General features: G+C 38.8%; 2 protein-coding genes across 3 annotated transcripts in view; one reads left to right on the top strand and one right to left on the bottom strand.

The window, feature by feature from the left end:
* The window catches only part of TSTD2 (thiosulfate sulfurtransferase like domain containing 2), a 36216-nt gene extending 26108 nt beyond the window's left edge, over positions 1 to 10108 (bottom strand). Inside the window, exons 1-2 of one of the 2 annotated variants that reach the window (XM_036741497.1) lie at positions 9938 to 10108; positions 1747 to 1934 (exon numbers count right to left, since the gene is read on the bottom strand). In XM_036741497.1, the coding sequence (XP_036597392.1) occupies positions 1747 to 1914 (168 nt within the window). In that variant the 5' untranslated portion in view covers positions 1915 to 1934; positions 9938 to 10108. Of the gene's footprint in view, positions 1 to 1746; positions 1935 to 6942; positions 7018 to 9937 lie in introns of those variants that run through there. The other variant, XM_036741498.1, reaches the window with a different exon arrangement.
* NCBP1 (nuclear cap binding protein subunit 1) overlaps positions 10082 to 25095 on the top strand; it is a 59022-nt gene continuing 44008 nt past the window's right edge. Inside the window, exons 1-2 of the mRNA XM_036741496.1 lie at positions 10082 to 10752; positions 24017 to 24102. Of these exons, the coding sequence (XP_036597391.1) occupies positions 10719 to 10752; positions 24017 to 24102 (120 nt within the window). The 5' untranslated portion in view covers positions 10082 to 10718. The remainder of the gene's footprint in view (positions 10753 to 24016; positions 24103 to 25095) is intronic.

The following is a 25095-nucleotide window of genomic DNA, read 5'->3' as shown; positions in this document are numbered from 1 at the left end:
TAGGGGATGAACTGTGAACTAATCCAACCATTTTGGAGAGCAATCTGGAATTATGCCCAAAGAGTTATAAAACTGTGTATACCTTTTGACCCAGCAATGTTACTATTAGGTCTCTTTTCCAAGGTGATCAAGGAAAAAGGAAAAGAATGTATATGTTCTAAAATATTAATGGCAGATCTCTCTGTGGCAGCAAAGACCTGGAAACTGAATGGATGCCCACTAATTGGAGAATGCCTGAACAAATTGTGGTATATGATTGTAATGTAATACTACTGTGATGTAAGAAATGATGTGTTGGTTGATTTTAGAAAAACATGGAAAGGCTTATGAAATAATGAAGAATGAAATGAAAAGAACCAGGAGAATGCTGTATATGGTTAACAGCAATATTGTTTGAGAAACAACTGTGAATGACTAAGTTAACTCTGTGTATTATAAATGCTCAAATCAACTATAAAGGACCTATGAAAGGAGATGGTTATCCACTTTCAGGAAAAGAACTGATAAAACAGAAGTATGCACAGTGTGGTTTTACAACCACACCCTACCCCCACCACGCGCGCGCGCGTGTGTGTGTGTGTGTGAGAGAGAGAGAGAGAGAGAGAGAAATGGGGGCCTTCTTTACTACTGGAAGGTGGGAGACAGGAACTTAACATATAACAAAAATAAATTCAATTCAATTTTTAAAAAAAGAGTCAATGCGCTATAATGGAAAGAGCACTGGACTTGATTTCTGCCACACAATAAGTGACAAGGCCAGAAATTGAACATAGTGATTCTGTCCCTTAACGCATGATTTCTGATAAGTCTAAATAGTCTGAATATCTTTAGACACATCTAAATGGCCTGAGTCTCCATTCCCTCATTGGTAAGGTGCTGATCAGAAGTCTCACACTCTCTCACAGGACTGTGAAAATCAACTAGTATTATAAGCACAAAACACTACATAGAAGTAAGCCATGACTTCCCAAGAAAACAAGTCCTGGCTTATATTCCCAGGAGCAAAAAGGAACGACTGTGGCTTAAGTTCACATCCAGTCTTAGCCTACATTAAATTCAACCTGTTGCTTCTCCTTTTAAATCCCTCTGAGTATGACTTTCATGGGAATCATGAGTCAGGGAAACTGTTCCTACGAGAGTCTAGGATAAGGAGATAATAGAAGAAGAAAGTACGCGTGGCAAAAAAAGAAGACATCATTAAATTAACAAGTAACATCAATCTGAAGCTGTAAAATATATTGGACAGAAAGGCCATTTCAGAGTCAGGAATACCTTGGGATAAGTTCTACCTCTGGCATGTTAGCTGTGTGCCTCTGGACGAGTTGCTATCAATATCCCGATGCTCCCAGGTACCTAAGACTTTTAGATGAAATTAGGTGCTGATCTGCACTGGTAGACAGAGAGAGTTTTCTCACCAGGAGTGTCCCCAATCCAATGAAATCACAAATTTGGTTCAAAAACTCCCAAAACATTCATTAAGCATTATGTTCAAGATAATGTACTAGTGAGAGGGGATAAAGAGTCAAAACAACAAACAAAAGTCTCTTTTTTAAAGACACCTATTATTTTTAAGTGAATTAAAGGATGAAGTCCACGAAATTTTTTAGAATCAAACAATTATTACACCTAGACAATTTCCGAAATATATTTGCAAGGCTCAGTGTGATTTCATGAGCATTTAAAAAGAAGAGCTTTTGCTGGACTTATTTTGTGTGATCATACATAACATATTGAGAGAAGTTTTACCTTTTTCTTTGCATGTGCATATTTCTTCCTCATATTAGCATCTAATCCTGCTCTGAGACTACTACTAGGAGAAGTAAGGTTTGTGTCTTTCAAATCCAGGTCTGGAAATCTTAATATACAGGAATCCAGGTCATCTGCTCGGGCTGGTAGCACAGAAGAAGGCATCATTGTTTTACTGCAGTTGTGAGCTTTAGGAAAGGAGAAAGATCAATATTAAAGACCTTTGGGAAAACCCAATAATAATCAGCTATACAAATTAGCAATGACCTTGGACCTTGAAAGAAATTGGGGAGAGCTTCTGAAAAAAATTTCAGCGGTGGGTAAGTAAAAGTTTATTGATGACATCATGTTACTAAACACATATCAGGCAGTTACTATTTCCAAGACACTGTGCCAGGCAGCTTTCTTTAGCTTCCTACTATCAGCTCCTTACACTCACTTTCTTTGGGAAATAATAGTAACTAACCTTTATGCATCTCTCTCTCTCTCTCTCACACACACACACACACAGTGTTGAGAGAGAAGTTAAGTGATTTGCCCACAGTCACAAAGGTAATAAATGTCTGAGGAAGAATCTGAATTCAGGTCTTCCTGATTCCAAGTCCAATGCTCTTTCCACTACGTCACCTAGATGACACAAAGAATGGATGTCCACACTGAATGTACTATACAGACAAAAATAATAAGCTAAGAAAACTGTAGGTTGAATTGCATTTTAATGAGCTCAAAGAGTAGATCAAAATGGCTAAATTGTACCAAACCTTTGTGGAATAAAATGATCATGGTAGCATATTGTTACATATGGCATTCTTTTAAAACGTTCTAAAATACAAAGCAACTTTAGTGCAAATACAATAATAAATTAGAAGAGGATAAATTTTTTTTTGTCTTTTTTCCCCCAGAACTACATTTAAATATGACAGCCAATAAAACGAGATATGTCTTTTAAAATGTTGTACTAGTGGCATGAATTACTTGGTGAATTACCCTATGTACCCAAACTAAGGAACTTTAAGTAAAGCTCAGATTAGAGCTATAACATTAGACAATTCTGTCTTCTTGATTTCAGATTCTGTGAAAAATGACACATGATCATCCTCTGACTAGAAGAGGTGGTGAAGAGAAAATTTCCTATGCTATTTAAAGATCATTTTTTATCATGAGTGGGGTTCAAGTCAAAAACGTGCATGTACAGTTATCCATTCCATATGGTGGGTGTTGGGGCCCTCCCTTTGTACCAGAGAATTCTGAATTACTATGGTATTAAAAGATAAAATATGTTGATGTTATACAATACTATACACATATTTTATGAATTTCTGAGTTTTTAAACTTTTTCTGTGTCATGTGCCAACTGGTGATGTTTGGAAGGGTGAGGAGTGAAAAATAATAGGACCATGAGCTCAAGAGAAGAACAAACTGAAGTTCCATGAATTTCTTTGTGGAAATCTCATATCTTTATGTTAACAAAGTATGTTGAAGCAAGAGAAATTATTTTTTGAATGACTATGACAAGTTAGCTTAACTTGTGTAGGTATAATAATTTACAAAGCATCACAGCCACCAATCCAACATTTTAAAAACAGATCAAATTTTAATTACAGAAGGAAGGAAAAGCAGAATTTACCCTCTCAGGCACATTACTTTAGAACCATATTTTGTTATTTCTGCATTTACAAGTACAATTTACAAATAACATTTGCTTTAAATTAAAATTTTATTTAAAAAAGACTGCAACTCTTCCTTTTATGCAGTATATCAACAATCTTACATGTTAACAAAGTTTAGATACAAAGTAATAGCTCTTATATTCTAACCTCCCTTGAAAACTTGATATAATACTTGCAGTGTGAGTAAAGCATTTTGCAGTTTAAAATTTATGTCAATGTGAGCTACTTAAGCTCATTAAGAAATCCAACCTGTAACTTTACTATGCATTCTAGCATTCTATGTTTTGTAAAATATATCAGACTTTACTACTGTATAGGTATTCAAATACCAGTAATCTGTATGAATGCCCTATCAGACAAATATCATTTTTAGAAGACTGCTAAACAAACATAGACTTTTGAACAGATTTGTTAAATGGGGGAAAAAACCCCAAACCATAGCTTTCCTTTACCACACTTCATAATTTACAGAGTGCTTTTTCTCATAACAATCCTGAAAAGTAGGTAAAGTATCTTCACCTTATAGTTAAGGAAACTGAGGCTCAAAGAGGTTAAATGACTTGTTCAAGGTCACAGAACCAGGATGGCACAGTCAAGATGTGAACCTAGGTCTTGTTTCTTGCTAAATCTGGTGCTTCTCTCCTCTCCCACCTCACCAATTATAACATTGTCTCCATCAATAAAATGAATACATTCCAATGACATAATTTGCCAGAAACTTTTATTACCATCATCAAAACAGCTACTGAGTAGGACATTATTCTAAGAATAGGAGTCAATGTATCTGAATGAATTAATTTGAAAAGTCAATTATTTGGATAAATGAAATGGCATGCCATGATGTCAATTTGATTGGAAGTGGTAACACTGTCCTGCACAGCTTGCTTCCAAGCAAGTGCCTGGTGATGTCTGCTGGCAGGGCTGAACAAAATGCCTTAATACATTTTGCCTAACATGTTCTTTTCTCCTGTATTCTAACTAAATGTGTGTGGGTCTATTTACATGCAGGTGTATACAAACACATAGACATGCATACACACATCTATGGAGAAAGAGGCAGAGCGAAGACTAGAGTGGGCCATGCTCTTAGCACCTGCTGTGACACTGATATGTGTGTATATATAGAGTAAAAGAATGACAGACATGGAGTGAGCATGAGACTAAACACCTGTTGTGCTTGAGATAATATAGACATGTCTTAACTGCTTATGTATATAAATATGGGAGTCATTGTAGTGTTTTGGAAAGTCTTAGGATCAAAAGACCCAGTTTTGAATATTATTTGAGCTGCCTGCCACCTGCATGAACCTGAGAAATGTCATTAACCTCTCAGAGTCTCAGAGCCAAGACACAAGATATGCCAAGTGGCTTGACCCTACCACCTCTTACTCACTTATAAAATGAGGAGACCAGACTAAACGACCAGAGGATTACACAATGAGAGCTAGAAGCGACCTTTGTCGTTCAGTCTTTTCAGTCGTGTCTGGCTCTTCATGACCCAATTTGGGGTTTTCTTAGCAAAGATACTGAAGTCCTTTGCCATTTCCTTCTCTAGCTCATTTTATAGATGAGGAAACTGAGGCAAACAGAGTTAAGTAACTTGCCCAGGGTCACACAGTAAGTGTCTGAGGCTGGGATTTGAACTCAGATCTTCCTGAATTTGGGCCCAGCACTCTAACCACTGTGCTACCTAGTTGCTCACAAGTGCCTTAGGGGCCATACAGTTCCAACCCCCTAATTTCATAGATGAGGAAACTTTAGTACAGACAAGTTAAGTGACTCGCCCACAGTTACAGAGACAATAAGTGGCAGGGCTGGGATTTGAATGCAGGTCCTCTGACTGCAAACCCAACCCTCCTTCAATTAAATCAGGATCTCTAGGGTCTTTTCTAGCTCCAATAACTGTGATTCTTTATGATGTACATGATTAAAGGAAAAAATGTTTATTACCTACTTATAACTGTGCTTAATATAACATACATTTAAACTATTTATCTATAACACAAAAATGATATTTACATGTTATTAGTTAGAATGTGGACTATATCCACAAGCATATCACCCTTTCCTTTCCTACTGCTGCACCTTTTTAATTCCCTGCATCTAGAATGTCCTCCAGCCCCTAACTCCTCTTCTTGCAATGCTCTCCCATCCCTCCTTCAAGGACACCATCTCCTCCAGCATGCCTCATTTCTCTCTCTTCTGAGTTCTCAGCCTTTTGTATTCCTCTTATATGCTAAACATGTTCAATTATTTAAAAATAATTTCACATGAAAGAGTGCTGGCCTTGAGTCAAAGGACCTGGTCTCAAATCTTAGTAATCTTAGTCACTTAGCCTCATTGGCCTCTGTAAAATAAGGGAGTAGGAGGGCTAGATGGCCTCCAAAGCCTCTTTTATTTTTAAAACTATGATCCCGTGATTCCTAAAATTATATTTCTTTTACAGAAAAATGGAATCTATTTACATAAAGATATGTATTCATACACATACACTGAAAGATAATTACTCATCACTATCCTGTTTTGAATTTCAGCAATACGGTTAATGGGCTACAAATTACATTACAGGTGGCACTCTGTTCAGCCACAAGGCTAAGAAACCCCACTAACTCACAGACTCCGCCATCTCTGACAGCCTGTTTAATTCTTCACCAGCCAGCTCTGCCCAGTCTATTTTCCTGTTCGGTGACACAGGGTGAAAGCAAGGTGGAGCACAAACTCTTTATGGCGGGAGACCTCTAGCAGCCCTCTCGAGGATATGGGAGAAGGGAGGAGAAAAATCACAGAATCTTAAAGTTGAAAGGACCCCTTACACTAGCTAGTAAGTAGCAGGACCAAGATTTGAACCCAATCATTTAACTTAAATCCAGAAGGAGAGCCAAGACACAAGATGTGCCAAGTAGGTTGACCTCTTCTCTGATCCTGGTAGAGGCGACTCAGGACCCTGTGCCTGGGAACCTCTGAAGTAGCTGTCCCATACCACTTTCAGGCGGTACTAGTTCTGCTTCCAGCCTGGTCCACCTCTACCCAGTGGAATAACCTTTGTGGAGGGATGATTGGGCAACTGCCTCTGTAGGTGCTGCCGTCCTGCCTCTTTAGCAGTCATAGCTACTGAAGACCCAGAAAAGAAAGTGCATGCCACCCAAAGTCCTTGGCACTGTCAAATGGTTCAACACCAGAAACATATGGTTTTGTCAACGGAAGTAACACTAAAAACGAAACATTACTCTTGCCCTTGCCACTGCACCCTAGGGACCACAGGGCCTTTCCACCTATGTGTCCTGAAGTTGTACTTTCTACCTATTAGAATGTGAGCTCTTGGAGAACAGGACTATCTCACTTTTCGATTACCAGTGCTTAGCATGTGGTAAGCACTTAAGAAATGGTCTCCTTGCTTCCTTCTCTTTCCCTTTCACCTTTATGCCTCTTTGGGCTTTGCTGTCCGATTTCTACCTCTAAGAGAACAGGGGCAGGGATATTGCCAATTGTTAGGAGATGGCAAGTGAGAGTAATCTGCTTCCCTTACCTTGCTATAGGGACTAAAAGCACAAACTCCTCCAGAATACATGCAGCCGGCAGTGAAGCTTCTGCTGGAGAGGACAATCAATGAAGCCTGTAGCACACCTATAACACTAAGAGTAAGATTGTGTGCTGCACTCAGATTTTATATAAATTAGGTTTAGGAAAAAAATTACAATCTACATTCAAACCACAACTGCATTTGTGTGTATCTATGTGCATTCACACATATGTGTACATGTACAATTATATGATAGAGAAGCAATGTGGGGTAGTACATAAAATGGAGCCTTGGACTTAGGAACGACTTCTGTTTAGGTGTAGACTCTGACATGTATAAGCTGTGGGACCCTAGACAAGTCACTCAGCCTCTCTGGGCTCAGTCCGCCTATCCATAAAATAAAGGGAGGAGACTGGACTTAACAACATCTAAGGCCTGTAATATCTTATACCCTTGGCACACAGGAGATGCTCAACAAATATTAATCATTATTAATATATAATTATTAAAATAATGCAAGTTTTCTCTAAAAATTAGTTTCAACCACAGTTTTAACTGTAGGCAATTCTCTCAGAATGTAAGCTATAAAGCATGTTCCAATTTACATCGCTAGAGGGAGTTTTCTCCAATGTAATCTCCCATACCAATGAAATTATAGGTCTGGTTTAAAAAAAAAAAAAGCCCCCAAAATTCAGTAGGATTAAATGTCTGAATTTCATACTAGGACGTTAACAGGACTTAAAGTAGTTCTGCAAGCTGCTCTTTACACAATAAAAGGAAGAATTTTTTGCTGATGACAAAAGAGAGCTGAAACAGCATCTTTACTTCAAAACATAGGAGTTTAGTAAAAAGCCTGTAATGGAAGTTTTACTAGAGAAGAAACAGGCCTGAAACCTATATTGAAAACAGCTTTAGAGACAAACCTGACAGGAGGAAGGGGGAAGAAAATAGACTGTTAGGGGGACTGGTCTAGGATCCACCTAGCTGGCAGCCAGGAGGTCAAACTGAAGGGAGGTGGAAAAAACAAAACAAAACAAGAGAGCTGGACAGTAACCAGCTAGCACTGGATGGGAAGGAACCAAAAGAGATTTTTTTACATGCCTTACAGAAGGGCCTGAGAGCCTAGAGAAAAAGAGCTCTGCAATCTGCCCAAGAGACAAGCCTGAAGGAAAAAAGGGGAGGGAGAAGCCTACTGACCAGCCTTTTAGGAAACTTGAGGCCTGCCAGTCAGGGCTACTGCAGAAATGAAGGCCTCAAGACTCAGGGACTGGTAGACCCCAGGCCAGGCCTGTAGAATTGAACAAGGCCTTATCCCAGGTAATTTCTCTACCAATGACAGGAGAGGCAGTATCAAAATCCAGCTACACCATCCAGAGCAAAGACCGGACAGTACTATCTGGACTACAGCAGAAGCAGTATCTAACCTTGATATGATATCAGGGGATTTTTAAGGCTACATCTATGCAGCGGGGTGCAAGAGAAAGAATACTTGCAGTCAGTGGGCTTGGATCCAAATCCTGCCTCTGCCACTTACAACTGGTTCCTGGGCCTGTTTTCTCATCTGTAAAATAAGGGGGCAGGACAAAAGGATATTTGGGGTGCTTTCCAGCTCTAACTCTGTGTTCCCCTCACCTTACTCTAAATACTCAAAAGAATCTGTGATTTCATTGTTTTGGATGTTCCCTCCAAGAATAAAGATCATAATTCATTCATGCCTAACCAAAATATGTGACTGTTGTTCATGTTGTCTGTCATTCAATAGTGCCCTACTCTTCATGATGCCATGGACCATACTGTATATGGGGTTTTCCTGGCAAAGATATCGTAGTGGCTTGCCACTGGATTAAGGCCAGCAATTTAAGTGACTTGCCCAGGGTCACGTGGCTACAGTGTCTGAGGCCACACTTGAACTCAGGTCTTCCTGACCCCAGGCCCAGCACTCAGTGCTCTACCCACTAAGCTATCTAGCTGCCAGTTTTCACCCAACATATGCAATACTTCTCTTCTTCAGTCTGCCAGAGAATACTAATAAAGAGCACTCAGGCTACCCACCATTTGACTAGCCCATTTTTTTTTCCTCCAGATGACATTCTTTACTCCAGTTTTTTGAAGTTCATCATTTGTTTTAAGTAGCTCCTGGCTCACACGTATCTTATGACTTTCCATTACTTTTCTGCTCAGTCATTTTCAAATCTTCAAAACTGTATGCCAGGTATCCCAGCCATATAACTCTACCAGTTAAAAATGGTATTTTAAGAAGATGGGCCTTGTTTGGGATCATTAAAGGAGCTTTAATTCTGGGCCCAACTCATTGTCCATTTAGACTCTATCCAAAGGATAAATGCTGATGGATGGGTTCTCTATCCAACTTGATTTTTCTTGATTCAATAGCCAGGCCAAATATGTTTAAGTAGTTAAGTCCCTCTTCCAGTAGACTCCTCAAGTTCTGGGTTTGATCGCTAAATAAGAGCACCTGGAGGACCTCACCATCCATAGGGTCTCTGTGGTGGAGAAATCTCACCTTACTCATCTTAAAATTAACCTGCCTAGTGGATTTCCCTTTCCCCAAACCACCTAACTACTCAGATGCGCATATAAAGAGGGGGGTGGGAGGGAAGCACTGGGTTCAAACTCCAGTTTTGTTGCAAGACCTTCGGGGAGAAAAATCAACAACCGCCCTTGGAGCCTCAGTTTCTTCTTCTGTAAAACAGGGTTTAATAATCCCCACCTTGCAATGAGTGGAAAGAGAAGATGGGCTTAAACAGGTTTGCAAATCTCCAGGCGGGATACAGACGTCAGTTATTGCTATCAGGGGTATGATTCCCAGTCCACGTGGGGTCGGGGGCCGGGGTGTTGCCAGGTGGGCACTTCGTCCTCGTGCCCCCCAGGGTCCCGAATGGGCCACGCGCACAGACCCGGGGGGGGGGGGCGAGGAGGTCGAGCAGTCAATGGAACATCTGGGAGGTCAATAGCAAGAGGAAGGGGTGAAGGAAGTACATACCTGGACTGGTCCAGTCCTTTGGAGGAGCTTCCACCCGCGGACCCGTCTATCCTAGCAACCACTTCGTGGTCTCGTTTCTTTCTCAGACCAGCACTTTAGAGACGACCCCTCAGTCCGGAGATGGTCTACTTCCGGTAAGCGCAAGGGCAGTCGGGAGAACCATCGAGTGGCATCGAAGCAGTGGCGGTGCAAGGCCTAGAGTGTCACCGCCTCAGCTCCGGGCGGGCTAGGTTCAGCCGAGGCCCCCTCCTACTTTCACCCCTCCCCATTCCCCCCGCCTTTTCCTTAAGACGCGCGCCAGCCCCGCAGGGACCGACGCTTTAGGAATTGGCTCACCCGCTTACTTTTCTCCCGGAAGAAGATAGAGAGCGCGAGGAGCGGGAGGGAGGAAGGGGAGGGAGACGGCAGCGGAAGCGCGCTCTGCGGCCTTGTTAGGTTGCTCCTTTGAGCTCGCCCGCTTCAAGCTCCCCCCCAACCTCTTCGGGAGTCCTCACACACTACGCTTCCCGCCCCTCCTCCCGAGATCTTTACGGGACGTCCTAGTGACGGTGGAAACGGGAGGCCCTCCCCTCCCCCGCCCCGCCTCGCTCGCGCGAGATCCGGCGTGCGTGTGCGTCACCGCTCCGGGCCGGCCGCGGCTCCCCGCCTCGCTCCGATCCTCGCTGCGCCCCTCGCCACCCCGTCCATCGCCGCTTCCGCCTTTCCCCGCTGCTGTGAGGGGAATAGGGCGGAGTTCCCGCAATCGCCGGCGGACCCGGAGGGGGCGCGGGCGGCGGACAGCATGTCGCGGCGGCGGCACAGCGACGAGAACGATGGTAAGTAAGCGGGCGAAGGCGGACCCGAGGCCGGGGCGGGCGGCTTGGAGCGCCGTGCCCGGGGCTAGGGAGGGACGTGCGGCCGAGCTGGCCAGCTCCCGGTACCCGGCACTGTGCCCACCGCGTAGTAGGAACTTCACGGGCAGCTGGTGCCCGGGTGAGCAGCGCTCCAGGCCTCGAGTCGGGGAGACATGAGTTCCAGTGCGGCCTCAGACCCTTCCTAGCTCTGACGTAGGGCAAGACAGTCTGTGAACCCCCGCCTGCCTCAGTTTCCTGATCTGTAAACGGGGCTAATAATAGCATCTACCTCTCAGAATTATTTTGAAGATCACATGCGAACGTATGTAAAGCACTTTGCAGATCGTAAAGTGTTATGTTAATGTCGGCTGTTATTAATAAATGCAAATTGATTAGAGAACCCACTAGGGATCACTCTCCGTCACCTCCCAGCACAAGTTACGGAAGCCAGGGCCTTTGTGTGCATCAGGTGGGGCATGTTTGATTTTTAAGTTGTATTTATCCACGTCTTGTTCTTCTAAGTAGTTCTGTTGTCATTGGTATTCTTTCAGAAAATCGGTGACTTCTTTTTCCTAGAGCTTTAGCCAAAGAAGTGTGAAACTGGCTTTCCTCAAGTGGCATCGTTAATTTAGATGCTTTCTTTTAGAGCAAAGGTACTTAACCTTTTTTGTGGGTGTCATGGACTCATTTCAGGGCATATGGACCCCTTTTCAGATAATGTCTTTAAATGCATGAAGTAGGATTTCCAAGGAAACCAATTACCTGAAAATATAGTTATCAAAATATTAAAAAAAAAAGATCATTGACTAGCTTTAACACCCCCTGCTATAAACAGAGCTGTCTTCAGTATTTTCTTATGGCCACTTAGAAGTGATGGGCACAGGTTCACTGTGTGACAGTTATCTTAGCCACAGTCTTTAAACATAATTCTGTAATCTTCTTGATAGTCTCTGGAGGGAAAGCCGAATAGGCCCAAAGGACAAGACACTGAATAATTTTTCAAGGTAGGATTCCAAATTCATGTTCAGGGAAATACTTCTTTACCATATTATGGGGACATGTTGAAGCTGTAGTAACGTAACTAATCAGGTATAAGAAGTTTCTCATAAAAATATAGAAATCTCAGAAAACATTTTATATAGTTATAACAATAATAATAGTATTAATAATCTAACAACTAAGGTTTATTTTAAAATACGCATTTTGAAAGTGCACCCCTATTCTAGAAGGGACAAGTATTTTACATTTCATTTAGCTTGGTTCGGCTGAAAGAGCTTATAGCTTTGGAACCAAAGGACCTGGGTTAAAATTGTCCCTCTGCTGTTTGGTTCTTGTGTCACATTTGGCAATTCATTACCTCCCTGGGTGTTTTCTTACTGTGTAAAAGTTAGGCGGTTTCACCTAGGTCTCTATCAGGTCTTGCTCTATGAAATCTTTAAATATTTATTAAGGCTTGTTTTGTACCAGAGAGGCAGGATAAAGAACTGGTCTCAGAGTCTGGGAAGAACTGAGTTCAAGTCCTGTGCTGACTGGTATTGGTTTTGTGGCTCTGGGTAAGTTGCTCCAGGCAACCTTCTAAGACTTTTAAGTAGCTGAAATAATTACCTGTCAGTTTTGGTTCAAGGAGAGAATTTTCATTTTTGGAACCTCCCTGCAGGGATGAAATCTTTGGTCTGGATTGGATAGGTGCTACCTGTTGTGCTAGGTGCTTAGAAATAGAAGGATGAAGTATCATAATCTGACCTCCAGTAGTTTAAAATCTTTGTTGTCATACCTTTCCTCTGTAGTGCTCTGAAATAAGCATTTGATTATTCTCTTTATCAAAGAAGTTGACAGTGAACTTATGTAGCATTTTTTATTCATTTGAGCTAGAGATTTTGTCAGAATGAGCAAACTTAGAGATGTTCTGCAAACTATTCCATGTGTTTTTACTAAAATCCAGCTCCTTGCATTTTGAAAGGTTGTGGCAGTGGAGGCCAAGCTTTAGCATATACAGTCAAACTGGAAAGCTTTTGAATAGAGTCCCAGAGATGAGGGCGAGCCTAGGTAAATGGGGAATCACTCAGGTTGAACACTCCAGTGATGATTTTTTTTTTGGCTACAACAACTGATTGAAACTGCCTGCTAAAGTTTGGAAAGGGTTCAATCTATACTGGCAGAGGGAGGGCCCTTATCAGTAAAATCCTGGATCTACTGGAGTATATTTCACATCTTCTACAAGTAACTAAATACACTAAATATCTTTTTAAAAATATGTAACATAACACAGTAATTAAATTACATTGGCGTCAGAGTAATTAATATTTTTGTCTCTTATAGGTCACTTTAGTTTTTACCCCTTTTCAAGTTGATACTTTTCAGTACCCTTTTTTAGAAAAGGACGTGCCCACAGAGATTTGAACATGAACAAAAATGTCTTAAATGGAAATATACAACTGTAAACCTGTTGTTACTTAACATAGCAAATATATATTGTAAATCATTCTCATTTTAATAAAAAAAACATTTTAAGCACCTACTAAGTGTAGGAAACTGCTCTTAGCTGGGGATAGAGGGTTGAAAAATTACATAGCCCCTGGCGTAAATGAACTTTTTCTACTGGGGGAAAAGATATTGTTTACATAGTTACAGATAATACATGGTAGAGCATAGTAAGAACAAAGGAAAGATGAATACAAAATACTCTAGGAAAAATTGAGGAGGAACAGAACACTTTCATCTAGGGGAGATCAGGGAAGTCTTTATGAAGGGGGTGGTATCTCAGTTGGTCCTTGAAGGTAGAGATTGTCCCACTTTTGCCTTTGTCTGCACTGAGCCTCAGATAGATACAGGTGGGATTAGGGGACAGGCTGCCATAAGCAGAATGAAAAAAGTTCAGGAGTGGAAATGTGGGGAGAGACAAAAGGACTGAAGTTCATGGTCAGAAGGACAGGAACATATGTTTCTTCTAGATGATACTTGGATCATACTCGTAATTTCTACCTAATCAATACTAAATATATGTCATCTACCTTGTTTTTTGAGTTTATAGCTCGACTATATAATCTTTTGAAGAATAGAGACTAGAGTCTGTTCAGTTAGTGTAAGAGAGAATAGTTCGAAAAAGATTAGTTTTGTTAAAGCCTTACATGATAAGAGGCACTTTAAATAAACCTTTCTCTTCTCTTGAAACTTTTGTTTTCCAATTTTCTCTTAAAGTTTCATTTATATCCTAGTAAATCTCACTCATGATAAAGTTTGTTAGGAACTGTTACAAGCTGTACTTAGTAGGATTCTTCTGTAGAGAATCTTCACATTGTAACACTTTTTATTATACAAGTTACTGCTTTGGGAACTACCATAGCTTCCTAGTGTTCTTAAAATGTATCATCTCTAACATTGCCATTGTTCTTAAGATATTTTATTGATACTTCTTTCTATCTCAACTGGCAAGGCCAAGGTATTATTTGCTTCCTTTTCCCTACCAGTTCTTCATTTCATCTCAGTTCTCTAGAATCTGTAGCTAAAGATGCCGCTAACTCTCAGCTCTGCTTTATCCTACACTTTAGCTGCAGGAAATGAGAAATACTTTTCACAGAGTGGTCCCAGTCTATCTTTCCAGCCTTATGACAATATTACTTCTTTCTATATGCCCTGCAATCCAACCATATTGGCCTGCTTGTTGTTCTATGTACATGACACCCCATCTCCTACCATTATTACTGCTTTATTTTCAGAATTGAAACAAAATGAGACACTTGTAGAACATGTAGCAGTTAACAAAAGGATATCCAACAAGGGGATGGGATTTATTCACTTGGGTGCAGTTTCCTGGCCTCTGTTTTAGCCATGTTATTCTATTGGTTCAGAGCATGAGTGAGGAGGTACTGACCCCTTGGATTTTGGCTTATTGTATTTAGGCCACCAAGAAACTATAGAAGTGCCCTTAGCCAGTTAGGTCTGAGGATGGTTTTAAAACCTTTTAAAGAAAACTAGCATATATGGCAGATACTGCTCCCAGCATACTCGTGTAGTATACATGTACTCTTTGAGGGCAGAGATTATTTCATGTCTTTGTATCTCTAATTCTAGCGAAGTACAGGGTACATAGGTATCTCATAAATGTTGATTGATTGGACGTGAGTATGAGGTGTCTTATCACACTGTTGACATTATCCTTTGTGTTTGTAACTTATGTGTACATGTGATGATTGTGAGCCTTTTTCATGAGTGTATCTAATCCTGTAAGTTTATTTGAAGAAAAACTACCTTTTAGTCTACTGCTTCCTTTTTCTGTAGAGTCTCAAGAGAGTTACTTTATGCCCTAACATTCAGCAAAGCTTTTCTTGTGGGCACCAAATCAGTGGGATGCTCTACTCTTTTTTATGGATTAGCTAGCTTGGCAGTGGCTTAGGGAAGCAACCAGTAGGAGAAGAGAACGTATAGGCAGGTAAGAGGGAAGTGGAATGCATGGTGTGATTTGCCTAACACTATAGCATTTTAGAGATGGCCCTGGTTATAGCTAGAATTTATTAGCATATTGCTTTAAAGTTTAGCAATTGCTTTACATGTATTATTTTCTCTGCTCCTCTGAACAACCCTAGGGAGAAAGTGCTACTATTCTCATTTACAGGTGAGAAAACTGAGGCACAGACAGTTTAAGTGACATTCCCAGCGTCACACTGCAGCTAAATATCTGAGGCAGGATTTCACCTCAAGTCTTCATGACTCTTAAGTACAGCACTCGATCTACTGTGCCACCTAGAAACAGATACAGTTTAATTTCATCCTTATAAATGATCTGCCTGAAAGTTGATATTACACTATAAATCATTAGGAAAAATTCTGTAAATTTGTAGTTGGAGAACTGTACTCTCCAAGTCCCCCCACATACACACGAATACATATCATTAATTTCTGTTTAGAGAGAGCCTCTGCTTATATAGACTGATAGGGTCTAGAGAAAACAGTTTTATACCTCTAGGTTAGTTGGCTGCCTGAATGGAAGCAAGCAGCTCAACTTCCAGCCTATTCCAGCAAAAAATTTAATATAACACCAGACCCAATAATGATAAAGAAATCCAATGAGAAAATAAAGTAAGAAATTTAAAAGAGAGTCAATTTGGAAAGGGCATATCAAAAAATGCAACACTATCACTGGCAAAGAAGAAATCTCTCAGCATGATCAGAAACCAGCCAGAGAGACCTGTGATTTTCATGGTTTGTTATCTAGAAGCAGGAAGAAAAGAGGACTCCTATGAGAAGGCCCTGAAGCGGTCCAGCACTCACAGTGTGGACCTTGGAGTGAAGAGGAGAGACAGTTAACAGTGACTAACCTCAGCCTAGGATACCTGAGGCCCAAGGACTTCAAGATCCATAACATTCTGTCCTGAGATTCCACAGAGGATCCTGAAGCTCAAGCATTCTGAATCTCAGACATTTAGGTCAGGACCAGAGCTGACCAACACACCACAAAGCAGAACAGGGGCCAAGCCTGGCCTGGACACAAAGTCCCAATTTTGGAACTAAGGCTAGAGGTAAAAGCAAACAGAAGAAGAAACCAACTACTGTAAAGAATAGCTAGCTATTCTAGTTTAAGATAACAGAAAATCCCACCTAGAAAATAGATCAACTATATGCAGAGACTAAAAAGAAATAAACATCCACAAGCTCTACATGAATACCTGGAAGAAAAAGAAAGAGATAAAAATGAAATAAAAGCACTGATGGAAAGAATTGGTGGAATAATTACAACAGAAAGTGGTAAAACTTACCAAAATAAAGGATTCTCTCAAAATTAGAGTAGACAAAACAAAAATCAGTGACTCCCTGAGACAGTGTATGCCATTTGCTATGAAAAACAGCTTAAAGACAAAAAATTTAATAATTATCAGTCACTGGAAACCACAATGGTAGAAGAGGAAGCCTGGGCACTATATTTCAAGAAATTGTAAATGAAAACTGCCCAGGTCTATTAGAATCAGAGGGCAAAGCGCAAAAAGAAAGGAGGCATTTGATTAGATTATGAAAGAAACCCTAAAAATAAAATTCTGAGGAATGTCATAGGCAAAATCCAGAGCTTCCAGGTAAAAGAAAAAAAAAAGATGGCAAGTATCAAGAAACAACAGTCAGAAACACATAAGACTTGACAGTTTCTACTGTAATGAGAAGAGGTGTTTCAGGACTTTCAAACATTCCTGATGAAAAGACTAATGCTGAGTAGAAACTTTAAAATAAAACATGAGTCCCCAGTAACCTAGGAAATTAAATTTATTCATGCTACTAGAAGCGCTATATGATGATAAAGTATTGACATTCCAGTAGGAGAAAAAGAATCAAATTTGTCTCCTAGATCTTAATATCTTCAAAGTATTGAGGGAGTGGCATAAGATAAACAGAGGAAATAGGAGTCAGTTGTTCTGTTCATTTTTCTCAAGAAATCATCAGAAGAGAGTAAAAATTTACTATTTCATAATTGAGTATATGAGTATAGTAAACCAACATGGAAGAAGGTGGGGTAGGAAGCAGCATCAAATGAATCTTACTCTTGTGTATGCTCATGAAGGAGGATTTTGAAAAAGCATATTCACAGGCAGAGCCAAGATGGTGGAGTAAAATCAGGGACTCAACTCAGCTTTCTCAAATTCCCTTCCAGACAACTTTAAAACAACTCCGTAAGTAGAATTCTGGAGTGGCAGAGACTGCAAAAGTAGGGGTAAAACAATTTAGGAGGTCATCAGGAAAGGTCAGTTTCAGCATGGTGGTGGTTAGACTTGGAGCCCAGTGCAGACTGCACAGTGCAGGCTGTGCGGGCCTTGGAGGCAGTTCAGCAGCAGCACTAGCAGCTTCAGGAGCACTCAACCCACAGATGATAAGGAGAGATGAACAATTGGTCAGAAGGAGATAACAGGGACCCTTTGCTGGCTCTTGGTGTAGGACTCTGTCACATTGACCATACACAGTTCTGGGTTACAGTTCCAGAACTAAAAAGAGCACTAGCTCACTAGTGATTGTAGCACAACGGGTACAGGGGCTTTATTCACAAGGACCTTTCTTCCAGGGCAAATGAGTGTTTGTGGTTACTCACATGCCAGGAGATCTCTCCTGAGATCATATCACCTTGAAAGAACCAAAAATCTACATACCTCTGAAAACAGAAGAAAGGCCAGAAGCTTGGGGCAGATTCCCCTCTACCCCAAGAGCCGAGCCCAATTCTAACATAAAGTTATAGGTCAAGAAATAGGCTGAGAAAATGAGCAAACAACAAAAGAAGAACCTGACCATAGAATGTTACTGTGGTGTCAAGGGAGATCAAGACAAATCCAGAAAAGACAACCAAGTCAAAACAAGCCACATGCAGGGGTTCAAAGAAAAATATCAATTGATCATAGGCCCAAAAGAATTCTTGAAAGTTCTCAAAAAGGATTTTAAAAATTAAGGGAGGTAGAAGAAAAATTGGGGAAAGAAATGAGAGTGATACAAGAAAATGATGAAAAAAAGAGTCAACAGCTTGGTAACAGAGGCCAAAAAAAAAAAAAAATTGAAGAAAATAACACCTTAAAAAACAGAATTGGCCAAATGGTAAAAAATCGCAAAAATCCACTGAAGAGAACTCATTATAAAGAAAATGGCCAAATGAAGAAAGAGATAAAACAAAAATTCATTGAAGAAAAGAACTCCTCAACAAGTAGAAATGGCCAGATTGGGGGAGGAGGGGGAAAAGTTACAAAATCTCACTGAAGAAAGTAATGTCTTAAAACTTAGAATTGGGCAAGTGGAAGCTAATGACCCCATGAGACATCAAGGAACAATAAAACAAAGTCAAAGGAATGAAAAAATAGAAGAAAATATGAAATACCTCATTAGGAAAAGAAAACTGACCTGGAAAATAGATTGAGGAGACATAATTTAAGAATTATTGAACTGCCTGGGAGCCATGATCAAAAAAAGAGCCTAGATATCATTTCAAGAAATTATCAAGGAAAACTGCCCTTATATTCTAGAACCAGAGGGTAAAATAGAAATTGATAGAATCCACCGATCACCTCTTGAAAGAGATCCCAAAATGAAAACTCCCAGGAATATAGCCAAATTCCAGAGCTCCCAGGTCAAGGAGAAAATATTGCAAGGAGCAGAAAGAAACAATTCAGATATGTAGTCACAGTTAGAATCACATAAGATTTAGCAGCTTCTATGTTAAATGGTTGAAGGATTTGAAAAGTGATACTTCAGAGGGCAAAGGAGCCAGAATTACTACCAGAAATAACCTACCCAGCAAAACTGAGTATTGTCCCTTGGGGGGAAGAGTAATATTCAATAAAATAGAGGACTTTGAAGCATTCCTAATGAAAAGACCAGAGCAGAAATGAAAATTTGACTTTCAAATACAAGACTCAATAGAAGCATAAAAAGGTGAACAGGATAGAGAAATAATCAGGGATTCAATAAGGCCATATAAAGCATTTACATTCTTACATGAAAAGATGATACTTATAACTCCTGAGAACTTTATTATCATTAGGATAGAAGGTGAATACATAGAAGATAAGGGTAAAGTTGAATATGATGGGATGATTTAAAAAAAATGCAATTGAGAGCAGGGGAGAAGGAGGGATATACTGGGAGAAGGCGGAAGGGAAGGTTAGGATGGGGTAAATTATCTCACATAAAAGAGGTGCAGAAGGAAGAAAAGCTTTACAGTGGAAGGTGAGATGGGGGTGGTGACAGATAACACATGAGTCTCACTCTAATCAGAATTGGCTCAGAGAGAATAACATACAAACTCAGCTGGGTATAGAAATCTATCTTGCCCTGCAGGGAAGGAGGAGGGGAAGAGGATAAAATGGGAGGGGAGGTGATAGAAAGGAAAGCAGATTGGGGGAGGTAGAGGTCAGAAGCAAAACAGACTTTTGAGAAGGGACGAGTAAAAGGAGAGAGAATGATAAACAGGGGGTGGGGGAAATAGGATGGAGAGAAATACAGTTATTAAATCATAACTGTGAATGGGATAGACTCACCCATAAAATGGAAGTGGAATTGCAGAGCGGATTAAAAACCAGGATCTGACAGTATATTGTTTACAAGAAATAAACTTGAAACCAAGACAGTAAAAAGAGGCTGTAGCAGAATCTATTGTTCCTTAGCTGATGTAAAAAAAAAAGAAAAAAAAAGCAGGTTTAGCAATCATGCTCACAGATAAAATAAAAGCAAAAGTGGATCTAATTAAAAGATAAGCAGGGAAAGTACATTTTGCTGAAAGGTACTGGACATATATGTGCCAAATGGCATAGCACCAAATTCTTAAAGGAAAAGTTAAACGAGTTACAGGATTGGAAATAGATAGTAAAACTATACTATCAGGGGCTCAACTTTCACCTCTCAGAACTAGATAGATCTAACCATAAAATAAGAACTGAAGATGAAGAATAAAATTTAGGAAAGTTACATATGATAGACCTCTGGAGAAAATGGAATGGAGATAGAAAAGAATATACCCATTTTCTCAGCATTACATAGCACCTGCCCCATGTATTAGGGCATAAAAACCTAACAATCAAATATAGAAAGGTAGAAATATTAAATGCATCCTTTTCAGAGCATAATATAATAAAAATTAGTTAATAAAAGCCATGGAAACATAGATTAAAAATTAATTGGAAGCTAAATAATCTAATTCTAAAGAATGAGTGGGTCAAAGAACAAATCATAGGGAAAAAAATCAATTTCGTTAAAGATAATGACACCAGTGAGACAAAATACCAAAATTTATGGGATGCAGCCAAAGGAGTACTTAGAAGAAAATTCATATTTCTTACATCAATAAAATAGAGAAAGAGCAGTTCAGTGAATTGGGCATGCAACTTTAAAAAAAAACTAGCAAAAGAACAAATTAAAAATCCCCAATTAAACACCAAATTGGAAATCCTGAAAAATCAAAGGAGACATTAAGAAAATTGAAAATAAGAAAACCATTGAAGTGATAAATAAAACTAGGAGCTGTTTTGCGGGCGGGGCAGGGAACAAAATAGATAAAGCACTAGTTAATTTGTTTTTTTTTTTTAAAAGAGGAAAACCACATTACCAGTATCAAAAATGAAAAGGGTGAATTCACCACCAGTAAAGAAGAAATTAAAACAATTATTTGGAGCTATTTTGCTCAGTTATATGCCAGTAAATCTGACAATCTAACTGAAATGGGTGAATTTTTACCAAAATATTAATTATCCAGAAATAGAACACTTAACCCCATCTTAGAAAAAGAAATTGGACAAGCCATCAATGAACTCCTTATGAAAAAATCCCCAGGGTCGGATGGATTCAGAAATTTATTACACCAAACTTTTAAAGAATAATTAATTCCAATATGATGTGATCTGTTTGGAAAAAATAGCAAATAAGGAGTTCCTAAATTCCTTTTATGATACAAATATGATGCTGATGCTTAAGCCAACGAGAGTCAAAACAGAGAAAGAAAACTATGGACCAATTTCCCTAATGAATATGTATGCAAAATTTTTAAATAAAATATTAGTAAGGAGGTTACAGCAATATATCACAAAGATATGTCACTATGAACAAGTGGGATTTATACCAGAAATGCAGGACTGGTTCAATATTAGGAAAACTATCAGCATAATTGACTATATCAATAACAAAAACAAGAAAAATCATGATTATCTCAGTAGATGCAGAAGAAGCTTTTACAAAATACAGCACTCATTCTTATTAAAAACTCTGGAAAGCATGGGAATGAATGGAGCTTTACTTAAAATGATAATTAGTATCTGTTTAAAACTATCAGTAAGCATTATATGTAATAGGGATAAACTAAGCCTTCCCAGTAAAATTAGCGGTGAAGCAAGGGTGCCCATTACACCACTGTTATTCAGTACTGTATTAGAAATGTTGGCTATAGCAATAAGAGAAGAAAAAAAATTAAAGGAATTAAAATAGGCATTAAGGAAATAAAACTTACCATTCCTTGCAGATGATATGATGGTATACTTAGAGAAGCCTAGAGATTCAATTTGAAAACTAGTTGAAATAGTTAACTTCAGAAAAGTTGAAAGATATAAAATAAACCCACATTAAATCATCAGCATTTCTGTTATCAACAAAGTCTAGCAGCAAGAGATTGAAGATAAGTTTGATTTAAAATAACTGAAGACAATATAAAATACTACAAAGGCAAACCCAGTAACTATATGAACACAGTTATAAAACACCTCACACAAGTAAGGTCAGATCTAAACGTTGGAGAAATAATAAATGTTCATGGGTAGGCCAAGCCAGTATAATAAAATTGATAATTAATTTACATATTTATTGCCATTCCAATCAAACTACCAAAAGATTATTTTATAGAGCTCAAAAAAATAATAATTCGCCTGGGAGAACAAAAGGTCAAGAATATCAAAGGAATCAATGAAAAAATGTGATCTAGTTATACCAGATCTCCAGCTGTTAAAAAGCAGTAATTATTAAAAACAATCTGGTACTGGCGAAGAAATAGAGTAGTGGACCAATGGAGTAGGTTAGCTACACAATACACAGTAGTAAATGACCATGATAATCTAGTGCCAAGATTAGAAGGAAAGCAGAGAACTGGGGAATAAATTTTATAGCAAGTTTCTCTTATGAAGACCTCATTTCTCAAATATATAGAGAACTAAGCCAAATCTATAAGAATACAATTCAGTCCCCAATTGATAAATGGTCAAAGGATGTGAACAAGTACTTTTCAGAAGAAATCAGAGTTATATATATGAAAAAATTCTCTATATCACTATTGATTAGAGAAATGCACATTAAAACAACTCTGAGGTACCACCTCACACCTGTTAGATTGGCTAATATGACAGAAAAGGGAAATAACAAATGTTGAAGGAGATGTGGAAAAATTGGGACACTAATACACTATTGGTGGAATTGTGAACTGATCCAGCCATTCTGGAGAGCAATTTGGAGCTATGCCCAAAGGGCAATCGAAATATGCCTACCCTTTGACCCAGTAATACTACTACCAGGTCTGTATCCCAGAGAGATTAAAAAAAAAAAAGGAAAAGGACCTATCTGTACAAAAATATAGCAGCTTTTTGTGGTGGTGAAGAATTGGAAATTGGGGAGATGCCCATCAATTTGGGAATGGCCAGACAAGTTGTGATATATGATTGTGATGGAATACTACTGTGCTCTAAGAAATGATGAGCTGGGTCCATTCAGAGAAACATTTGTAGTGGGGAGAGGTAGTTAACAATAACAATGCAAAAAAACAGAAAGTTATTAAAAATCATTGAAACATTTTTTAAGGCAGATAAATTCAGAAGAAAGTACAGAAAGGCAGAGCAGTTTTGAAAGTAACATGTTAACTATATTCCATAATTCTTTTTAAAGGAAGTTATGTGGAATAGAGGTTGTTTCATATAATAAGCCTTTTTATGTTCTAGTTTTTATATGGAAATCCTCACCTTTTTTGGTTTCATGTTTTCAGAATAAAAAAATAAAGATTAACTGATAGATAATGAACATATAACAGGTAGTTCCTGCATCCTACTGAAGATTTTCATTGTTACTTTACATTACTTTAAATGGCATTAGAAGCTCACCAGCAGTATATACTTGGTTTGTAGATAGTCAACCACTATTTGTATTATATTCGTTGTAACATAGTTTGTCACACCTAGGCTTCTGTAGGCAGGGGAACATCTGCACCCTGTCTTAACAGTTGGTAGACAGGATTGGGCACCCAAAGGCCGAGTGATTGATTACCAGAAATGCTTTGGCCATACATTAGAATGAATAATGAATCAATGCAACATAGCTATAAGCTAATGGGAAACTGAAATAGCACCTGAAGGATAGAGTTGGCTTGTAAGACTTGAGATTAGTGATTTTTTTAAAAAGTAAGACTTCCAGCAAACTAAGTCCAGGAAGCCGGGGTACATCATTACTAGGTTTTGCAGTCACTAACTAAAGGACAGACTACTTTGTGAGTAATGTGAGGCTAATTTCATCTTTCTAGCCTCATTGAAAATAGCATTCATTGTCAGCATCATTATTTTAAAAGACAAAGTTCAGTGATATTGGTTTGAGGAAAATAGTAGCTATTCAAATTTTGCTATTTTGCAAAGTCAAAAGTTATGGCTACAGTTGCTTAGAAAAATCAGAGGGGTGTTACAAATTTAAGCCTACAAAACATGTTCATTTTTAATAGCAAATTTAGCATGTCACATGCTAACCTTGATTTTTCTTTATATTGTTGAAACAGAACAACCCCACAAAAGGAAGAAGACCTTGCAATCGATTGAAATTGAAGATCGGATAGAATCTCTAATATGCAGAGTGGGAGAAAAGGTATGAATTGTCATAGATAGATGTCAAGGTTTTTCTAATGACCATATGTTGAATAATCTGAATCTTAAGAGCTTGATCATTATATACCTGCTTTTCTTAGATAAAGCTGTTGTAGCATCATGTGTTTTTAAAAAATAAATCTATTATTTTTTTTATAAAATTATTTTTAGTTTTCAACATTCACTTCCCTAAGTTTTAAATTTTCTCCACCTCCTCCCCCTCCCCAAGACAGCATGCAATCCTGCATAGGCTCTACGTATACATTCTTATTAAACATATTTTCACATATCATGTTGTATAGAAGAATTAGAATGAATGGGAGGAACCATGAGAAAGAAAAAACAAAAAAGGGCAAATAGTATGCTTCGATCTGCACTCAGACTCCATATTTCTTTCTCTGGATGTGGATGGCATTTTCCATCATGAGTCTTTTTGGAGTTGTCTTAGCAGCTTGCATTGCTGAGAAGAGCCAAGTCTATCAAAATCAGTCATCTTACACTGTGGCTGTTACTGTGTACAGTGTTCTCACTTCAGTCAGCATGAGTTCATAGATGTCTTTCCAGGTTTTTCTGAAGTCTGCCTGTTCATCATTTCTTATAGCACAGTAGTACTGCATTATATTCATATACCACAGCTTGTTCAGCCATTCCCCAATTGATGGGCATCCCCTCGATTTCCAGTTCTTGGTCACCATAAAAAGAGCTACTATAAATATTTTTTGTACATATGGGTCCTTTTCCAATTTTTAAAATAAATCTATTATTAAGTACTGCGTTTTTACAAAGATTGTTTCATATATTGAAATGCCATATGTTGGATGCACATAAAAGAGAGTCAACTACATTCATTATTTTTTTGTTTTGTTTTTTGTTGTTGCTGTTCATAGTTAAAAAGCATTCAGATATTACGTACAAAGCACTGTGCAGAATGCTAGTGGATACAAAGCCAAATAAACTGTAGTACCTGTGATCGCAGAGTTTACAATCTGGTGGG

Source organism: Trichosurus vulpecula, chromosome 1 (genome assembly GCF_011100635.1).
Source record: "Trichosurus vulpecula isolate mTriVul1 chromosome 1, mTriVul1.pri, whole genome shotgun sequence".
In the NCBI taxonomy this organism is placed as follows: domain Eukaryota; kingdom Metazoa; phylum Chordata; class Mammalia; order Diprotodontia; family Phalangeridae; genus Trichosurus; species Trichosurus vulpecula.
This window is presented reverse-complemented; position numbering and strand designations above follow the sequence as displayed.